Source organism: Nematolebias whitei, chromosome 16 (assembly GCF_014905685.2).
Source record: "Nematolebias whitei isolate Nwh7 chromosome 16, NemWhi1, whole genome shotgun sequence".
Taxonomy (NCBI): Eukaryota; Metazoa; Chordata; class Actinopteri; order Cyprinodontiformes; family Rivulidae; genus Nematolebias; species Nematolebias whitei.
In genome coordinates this window covers 11445426-11454774 of record NC_056513.1, presented here as the reverse complement: position 1 = coordinate 11454774, position 9349 = coordinate 11445426, and the positions used below count along the sequence as shown (strand labels likewise).

Sequence of the window (9349 nt, the reverse complement as noted above, 5' to 3'; positions counted from 1 at the left end):
TATATATATATATATATATATATATATATATATATATATTTAATAATTTTATATTTAGATATTTCAGATTTTTTAAATATAAATTCAATCATGTCGCTTTTACACTGAAAGTAATAGATAAAAGTTGAGTGGGTTGACTTTTAGATAATATTCTTGAGATAAGATTTGACTATTTCAACAATAAAAAATATAATTAGCAAGTTATTTTTAAATTACTTGCATAATTATTTAACTGTTTATTTTTCACACGAGGTTCATTCATGTGTAGCAAAATCTGAGCAGAGCTTTTAAGTTTGTGTGTCTTCCGTCTCCAGCCACCATAGTCACGGTTCTGACTCTAGAACAACAGAACTAATCGCCCTGCTGACAGACAAGAGGTGCGCAGGCCTCACGTGCAAAAACAACGAGCACGTCCGCTGCTAGCTTTCTCAGTGAATGGATGAGAGGAGTGAGGACTTGCCCGACAACCCGGGTTCAAATCCCTCCTCAGTCAGGTCAGCTCAGATGGCTGGATTGATTGATTACAGTAGTATTTAGTCTTCCATCATTTTAAACTACCCTGATGACTTCATCCTATTACAGCCATTTAAATTTGTAATTGTTCCCGACCTGGGGATGAAGCTACGTTGGTTCCAAATGCTTTTAGGCACACATTCAAGATTGTTTTTAATATATTAATACTAATTTTTTTTTTCAATTGTAAGTAACAGATTAATGTTTAACGTTTAATAATTTGACTTTTAGCAGTGATGGGCCGTCTCCGGGCCATGTATCAAAATAAACTACACAGTTTCTGAAGCTCTGTGCCGGAGCTTGATTCGTTGCACAAACGTCACGTGATCAATAACGTCCGAAGCTTTACAAGTGCCGATGTGATGTCACTACTTTGGTACCTGATCATAAGGAAGTAAATCATTGGGCAGATTCGTGGTGGGTTTTAATGGTGCAATTTGCACAAAGTATCAGAAACAAGCGAGCGGCTCAGTGAGACATGGAGCCAGCCTGATGTGTTTCACGTGTTTAACAGTTCATATCACGCTAATCCCAAGAAAGAAAACAAAAATCAGACAATATATGTATGTAAGTTACAATCTGATCTCCCAGTAAACATAAACTGGTTCATTACATAAAGTCATGGAGGCTGGAAGCCTTGCAGCACAAGCATCATTTTAAACTGGTATGTGTTGGGAACTAGACAAGATTCATGAAAATCTGTGTTTAATACAAATGTCAAAAAGTCACGAGCAATGGGTCGTCATGCCACGCCACGTTTTAATTCAATTCAATTCAGTTTATTTACACAACACCCAGTCAAAATAGAAGTAATCCCAGGGCACTGAACAGAAACATTCATATATAAAAATAATAATTTAACATTATTTATCTGAGGAGCAGACTGCTTTGAATTTAACTCCATTGCAGACTCTCATCTTGAGCAAGCATGAAGGCGACAGTGGAAAGGAAAAACTCCCTCATGAGGAAGAAACCTTGAGCAGAACCAGGCTCAGGACAAGCGGCCATCTGCTTCAACTGGCTGGGTTTGAGAGGAACAGATACACAATGGCAGGGCAAGAATCACATGTTAAGATAGAACTGGTATCATATGAAAACTATTCAATTTTAACAATTAATTTAAGGAAATTAGGTCAATTTGTCCTCTAGTAGTCTTAAGTCTGTAGCAGCATAACAAGCCAACCCTAACTATAGGGTATATATATGATCAAAAAGGAAAGTTTTAAGTCCAGTCTTAAAACTGGACCATGTGTCAGCCTCACGGACAGAAACTGGAAGTTGGTTCCACAAGAGAGGAGCCTGATAACTGAAAGATCCTCCTCCCATTCTGCTTTTGGAAACTCTAGGAACCACAAGTAAGCCTGCAGGCTCAGAGCGAAGTGCTCCGATAGGAAAATATGGAACAATAAGATCTCAAATATAAGATGGAGCTAGGTTGTTGAGGGCTTTGTAGGTCAGAAGTAAGATTTTTAATTTATTTCTGGATTTGACAGGGAGCCAATGGAGAGAAGCTAAAACTGGAGAGATATGATCTCTCCCACTAACTCCAGTTAAGACTCTGGCAGCAGCATTTTGGATCAACTGAAGACTTTTAAACCGAGATAATAAACCATTGCAACAGTCCAGTCTAGACGTGACAAATGCATGAACCAGTTTTTCCGCATCATTTTATCATCAGTTTTAAACAAGTTTATTCATCAAATTATTTATTCATCAATTAATAATAAGTTTATTCTTTCACCCATAAAACATAAATGTTCAAAGCATCGCAGTGCGCCTGATAAAACAGCTCAGTCTGTTGGTCACGCACCTTCAGAAACTCTGTGTTGTTGTTTATACAGATAGACCACCACAGATTACTTCATCCTGTTGAATCCATTTAAATATATAACTGTTTATGACCGTCAGGACATGATGCTATGACTCCTTTTTCTTGTGCAACTTCTGTGTAGAGGCATATTAGTTTCGAATGCTTTTAGGCCTAAATTTCAGCTGCTCGAAAAAGTCTGCCGAGGCATGCTGATCATACATCAAGCATTTCAATGTACACTTGTTGTTTTGTTTTTTTGCAAGTTATAATTGGTTTTATTAATATTTTGAACTAGGCAAACGCAACTGTCGCTATAAAGAGGCTACAGGAAACAAAGATGGAGGAGGAGACCAATGAAGGAAGTCTTGTAAAGAAGAGGAAGCATAAGAAAGAACAAACATCTCAACCTGAAAGTAAAAACTGTACCACAGAAGTGATAAAAGAAAAAAGTAAAAAGGTGAACAGGGCGGTGAAACAAGAGACATGTTGGGATCAAAGTGTTGAGCAGGACGAGAAGAAGAAAAAGAGGAAACTTGACGTCATTGACATGGATGAGGAAGAGAAGAGTGTGAGCAAAAAGAAGAAGCAGATGAAGGATGAAGTAGAAAATGTTCAGGAGGGTGTAAATAAAGAAAAAAGAAAAAAGAATAAAGTAAATAAATCTGAACAAATCAAATTGGAGAATACAAATAAAGAAGAAGAGGAAAAACTTGTCGAAAAGGAGATTAGAAAGAAAAACAAGAACTTAAAAAAACTAGAGCAAACTGAGGGATGTGTTACAGAAAAGAAAAAGAGAAACACTGTAACTACAGATGTTACGGAAACAAAAAGCAACAGGAAAGCTAAAGTAGAGGAAAATGGAGTGGCGTTAGAAACACCGGAGGTTGAAGTTGAGGAGGTAAAATTGAAAAAGAAGACGAAAGAGGTGAAGAACGAAGCAGCCGAGATGAAAAGCAAGAAGAAAAAAGACAAAAGTCACAGGAAGAAAAGAGACAAATTTATAGACGAAGAAATGATCGCAGAAGACGAGGAAGCAGAGGCGAAGACAAAAAGCAAAAAGAAAACGTGTAGTGTGCAAGAAGAGGAGAAGAAGAAGAAGAAAAAAGCTAAGCATCGGGAGCATGATGTTGAGGAGGACGTGCAGAGCCGTGAAAATAACGTGACAAACGCCGCTGACGCACACAGAAAGAAAAACAAAAGGACAAAAGTTAAAGTGGAGCAGGAGATCAATGATGCGTCGGAGGCCGGTGTGAGAAAAAAGAAAAAGGTGAAAGAACAGAAAGACTCAGAGGTGAGAGACGTCGTCATATTCTACTGTCAGAGGGTCTATTTATTGAAAGGTCAGAGAAAGGTCGTTGTTGTTGCAGATGGTTCCTCCGGTGGACGTCGTTTTCATGTCTGAGACGAGTGGAAACACCGACGAGGTCGACATTAATCAGGTAAACAAAGAGCTTTGCTTGCACAGCGGCTCATCAGGAAATGGACGTTTATACACAACTTACATGTTTGTCTGGCACTTGAAGGACCTGAAGGAACTTCAGTTAGTTTCCATCTCAGGGACCTGTTCAAGCGTCTCATCCAGACTTCAGATACAGTAGCCCCTCGTTTATTGCGGGGGCTCGGTTCCAAACTCCCGCGCAGTAAGTGAAATTCCGCAAAGTAGCGACGTTACACTTATTTTAGTATTTATACATATTTTAAGGCTTTAGGGAGTGGTGGTGCAGAGGTTAGAGAAAGTGGGCCTGTGATCGGAAGGTTGCTGGTTCAACTCCCAGTACCGACATCATCAAAATGTGCGTGGGAAAGGTGAAACACCCACACCTGCCTCCACCCTCATTTGCCCCACTCTGGGCCCTTGAGCAAGGCACTTAACCCCCACCACCTGCTCCCCCGGGCGCCCTAGACAGCAGCTCTCTGCTCCACACAGAGGGCTGTGGTAGCTCGGTGGTCTGGTTGCGTCAGGAAGGACATCTGACGTAAAAACAATCGCCAAGTCTTCGTGCGACTCGCTGTGGTGACCCCTGAAGAAGGGAGCAGCCGAATGAAGAAGAAAAATAAACAAATAAATAATACATATTTTAAGTCTTTAGAAACACTTCCCGCATTCTTGCAATGTTCTAAACTCTTAATTCTTTAGACCTGAACTCTTGCAGACATGCATTGTTTCTATAATGTGGATGTCAGGTCCTAGGAGGTTAGACCTACTAATTTTAACAACGTACTTATATGTACAGTAGCTTCTCATTTTTACTTAAGATGCATCCCCACTTGGAGGTCCACGTGGACGGGCCACCAGTTCTCAAGATTCACTGATGGGTCTGGAGGTCTGGTTCTGCTCCAGTTCTGGTCCGTATTGGTGGGTTCGATGCAGCTTCTCTGCATCTGCTGGGCGCCGATCAGATCAAAACTTTCCCTCTAGTATTTCCCTCTAGTTCTGGGCAGTGCCCTGTTGCTTTCTGGGAAATGTGGTCATTATGAGCAGGAATACAGTGGAGGTTTACTGAGAGAAAACTACAAAATGGCGGCACCTGTCTGAAGTATTTTATTTTTTAAACTTTTTACTGTACAGTATCCCGTACTGTCCCAATCACTTGATATTAAAGTTGACAGTCCTGTACAATTTTTTTTGTACAGTATCATGTACTGTGCGTTCACAAACCGCGATTGAGCGAGTTCGCGTAAATCGAACCGCGAAGTAGCGAGGGACTACTGTACCTGAAGACTGCTGCAGTAAAATTATTTTCCCCTCTGACCTGAATGTTGTTGAGCCGTAGTTTTTACAAGTTGTGTTCCTTCATGTCCACAATGCATCAGTGGCTTTCTGCTTTGGCTCTAACAACAGAAAGTTATAACTTCCTGATAAAAGGCCAAAAAAGTTTCTAAACCATCCAAAGAGCTGCATTCACCGACTCTGTTTTAAATAAAATTTAAAAATCAACTAAAATCTAATTGTTGGCTCCAAACCATTATTGAGAAAAGATTTCACATCTGTTTTCTTGTTTGGGACAATTTGAAAACTCTGGAGCAAAGAAGTTCAGTCTGCTTTATGTCTGGAAGTGTTGAAGAATTGTGAAATAATAAAAAAATAAAAAAATAAAAATTATTCCAGTCACTGAATCTTTTATCTGTATTAACTCGACAGTTTAGTTTGAATGTATTACTTAATAACACTTAAGTGGTACCATTTTATATTTATACTTTTTTTTTTTTAATAAAGGTTCAGTTTGTTGTAAAATATTTTTTAGCATTCAAGATCAATAATGTGTTTGTTATAGGAGAGAAGAAAAGCTCTACAAATGGAGGTCGACGAGGCTTCTCAGCCCCAAAAACCAACGGTCAGTGTTGTGGCCTTCCCTAAATTCACTCATTAACTTAAAAAGTTAGTGTCAAATTTTCTTTTTTTTTTTTACTTGTTCAGATTCATGGGTGCAATATGAGCTACAGTCCAGTTGGATGTACATGTTGAACGATAAGGACATTAATTAGGCTCATGTCTCTGTAATCCAATCCAGTTCAATCAATTCTGTTTATTTATATCGCACCACTTCAACAAACGTCATCTCAGGACATTCAGACATTATTTTATGTAAATTAGTAAAAGTTCTCCGTGTAAGGAAGTCTGCAGATTACGTCAAATATTCAGTTTGTCGCAATCTCCCGTCCTGAGCAGCACATTTAACAGAAAGAAACCTCCAGAACTAGAACCAGGCTCAGAGTGGGTGGCCATCTGCCTAGACTGGGTAGGAAAGGACACGGACAAACACGTGACTGGTTTAGGTGTGGTTTCTATAGGAAGAAAAACTTGATAAAACAAACAAGGGTTGAGAAAGACGACAGCAGAGGGAGATGTGGTCGGTTTGTCCTCCACCAGTCTTAAGCTTACCGCAGCAGAACTAAGGAATAGCTCAAGAAACCCAAGCTATCCCCAACTATAGGATTTATCAAAAAAAATGAAAGACTCAATCCTATAGTCTGCGTCAGACAGAAACAGCTAAGTTTAAAACAACTAAGTGAATCATGTGCAACATTATCTGCATTTAAAAGAAAGTTGAAACAAGGTTTAGTTTTTTTAACACACACTTATGCTATTTTTTATTATTATTTGAACATTTTTGGATGATTGAAATTTATTTTGAGCTATGTACAAAGCTTTTATGATTTTTTTGGTCTTTATTATTTTAGAAGGGGGCGGGGCTGTAAGCCCGTTTTGGGTGTTTATGACGACCTGCACGTTTTTTTTTTAATCTCTTCCTTTGTGTGTTGTTTCGTTTTTGTGCAAACAATGAAATAAACTGGAAGTTGGTTTCACAAGTGATGAAGCCTAATAGCTGAAAACTCTGCCTTCCATTCTACTTTTAGGAACCACGAGTAAACCTCTGCAATCTTGAGTAAAGTGCTTTGTTATAAAAATATGAAACAAGCTATTTAGTAAAGATGGATTAAGAAAGTGCATAAATATACGACAGTAATCGTTTTAGTATCTTTAAATATACAGTTTGAGATTTTATGTGCAAGATGAAAGTAAACCTCTAAATGCACCAAATATTAATATTTTTCTTCCCAATGTTTCTGTTCATCAGGGTTTAGGCCAGTGGAGTACTGCTCAGTTTGACAGCTCCAAACAGCAGCAGAAGTTCCTGCGGCTGATGGGGGGCTTCAAAAAGGGCTTCCAGCCAGCTGTGGCCACAGCTGGAGGAAGCAACATGGCACTGGGGAAGGGTGCACAGCAGCAGCTGCAGCAAGGGCTTCTGGGAGAGTTTGAGCGAGCCCACTCACGACGAATGGACTTCAGTAACAGAGGAGCAGGGCTCGGGTTTACTGGCCCGTCTAACAAGAAGTTCTCCATCGACATCAACGCCAGTCGATCAGTTCGCTTCGACGACTAATGAGGTGGATATTTGTACAAAAATGTCTTTAACAATGAATCTGTTCACTGGCTCCACTGGAGGATTAAACTTACAGATGTTGTAAATAAGAACCAATTACAAGTTGTCCATTTTGTACACAGAATCTCTCAGTTTGTAGGTAGAGAAACTAGACTTTAGTAACGCGTAGTGAAAAAACGAGCACACGTTCCACTGTTGTGTGAAAACGCTGCTTCTTTAAAGATTTTTTTGCTTTTTTAAATACATTTACAAAAACAAACCAAAAGTTTTACTGTCTGAACTGGTGTAAAAAAAAACAAAGAAATGGTGTTTTCTGTAAAAATGCAGAGTGCTGAATGACTGCTTAATAAGCTGAAACAGTTGTTAATGCTAAAAGGAGCTAAATGCTAGCTAAAAGCAGCAAAGAGCTAAAGGCTGGCCAAAAGTAAAACTAGGAAGAAGTAGCAGAACAATAGCTTAAAGTAGTAGAACAGTAGCTGCAAGTAGCAGAACAATAGCTGAAAGTAGACCATTAGCTGAAAGTAGCAGAAAAATAGCTGAAAGTAAAACAGTAGCTGAAAGAACATTAAATAAAAGTAGAACAGTAGCTGAAAGCAGAGTAGCTGAAAGTAGCAGAATAGCTGAAAGTAGGAATCGTAGCTGAATGGCTGAAAGTAGAAGAATAGCTGAAAGAACAGTAGTTGAAAGTAGCAGAACAATAGCTGAAAGTAGCAGAACAGTAGCAAAAAGCTAGCAAGAATTTGGAGGAAAGTAGTAAAATGATAGGTAAAAATAGAGCTGTAGCTGGAAGCAAAACAAGGTTTTGTTAGGAACTGAAGAGTTCTGTATGGGAAAATATGAAAACAAAATTAAGTGTTTTTTTTTAAGTATAAATGTTATAAAAACTAAATGTTATAGTGTTCATTTGAATAAGATGGATATATGAACAATAAAACATCAAAAGTAAACAGAACTAGTTAAGACTGCAAAAAATAGCCAGTAAAATAAATAAATTTCAGACTCAACCTGAAAACATGGTGTAAAATACTTGACTGGTTAAACGGTAAGAATTAACAGACAGAGAGAAACTTTGACAGTCTTTTATTTTCATTCCTGCACTTATTAAGAATAAGAAAATATTAGCTTCATTATGATAAACATGAAACTTACAGCTTGCCTACTGTTGGCTCAAAAACAGTCAGTTATGTGCAGGAAAGCAAGAATTTGACCATCACATGTACTTCAATACTCCTTACAAAGCAGCTGCATCAAACGTCGGATTTAGCAATGGGCTTTCTAATACTGCTCTGTTGAGAAGAAAATAAACGTCTTTATCATCAGCGGGACGTTGACAGAAACGTGCAGTTCTCTTTCTGCAGCTTTTCTGCTTTAATTAGTCACGGACTTCAATGGAAACTTACCTCACATGCTCTTAGGACTTCTGTTAGCAAAAAAATATAAACTCATTTTTAAGAACCTAAAAGCATTTACAGCTCATCTCTGTTCAACCGAGCACAATGAAACGGTGACAAAATGTGCAGCGGAGCAGCTATTTACAGACAACGCATCAAATCAGGAGTAGCCAATGGATTACATGTCACCCAGACACTACGGCTGAGGGCGCGGGGGTCTTGATGAAGGAAGAAGTTGTGTGTTCCAAGTGGTGTGGAGAAGACTTTCTAGGCTCTCATGCCTGCAGATACTCGGGTTGCACGCGCGCCACTTTCCTGAACTCCTTGGCCTGTGTCCACGGACACTGCATCTCACACCAGCTGATGGGAATCATCTGGGCACCTGGTTCAAAGAACATATGGTTGAAATAACACGAGCAAATTTAAATATTACAACAGTGTATAATAAAAAAATTGACTCCTGTTAACAATAAATTCCTTATTCCTTAATCACCTTTCTTAAAGTCAAATGCAAGAACTTTTAAGGTGAATTTTTTTTAAAGACTTTTCAGAACAGTAACATGTATGTATATATACATGTACATATGTATACTATACATGTATGCTTAGATGTGTGTGTATGGATGTATACATATATTTATAGGTTAATCATGAATGTAGTAGTACTCCCTACCACCTTGTGCATGTTCATATTGTCTTTTTCCATCCATCCATCCATCCATCCATCCATCCATCCATCCATCCATCCT

At 38.6% G+C, this 9349-nt stretch overlaps 2 protein-coding genes across 2 annotated transcripts in view; one reads left to right on the top strand and one right to left on the bottom strand.

Moving 5' to 3' along the window:
• Window positions 1–7224, top strand: part of knop1 (lysine-rich nucleolar protein 1) — a 10757-nt gene extending 3533 nt beyond the window's left edge. The window contains exons 4-7 of the mRNA XM_037690197.1: window positions 2619–3614; window positions 3691–3762; window positions 5599–5658; window positions 6904–7224. Of these exons, the coding sequence (XP_037546125.1) occupies window positions 2661–3614; window positions 3691–3762; window positions 5599–5658; window positions 6904–7209 (1392 nt within the window). The 5' untranslated portion in view covers window positions 2619–2660 and the 3' untranslated portion in view covers window positions 7210–7224. The remainder of the gene's footprint in view (window positions 1–2618; window positions 3615–3690; window positions 3763–5598; window positions 5659–6903) is intronic.
• A 1061-nt stretch (window positions 7225–8285) lies between these two features.
• Window positions 8286–9349, bottom strand: part of exosc1 (exosome component 1) — an 11695-nt gene continuing 10631 nt past the window's right edge. The window contains exon 8 of the mRNA XM_037690196.1: window positions 8286–8982. Coding sequence (XP_037546124.1) covers window positions 8876–8982 — 107 coding nt within the window. The 3' untranslated portion in view covers window positions 8286–8875. The remainder of the gene's footprint in view (window positions 8983–9349) is intronic.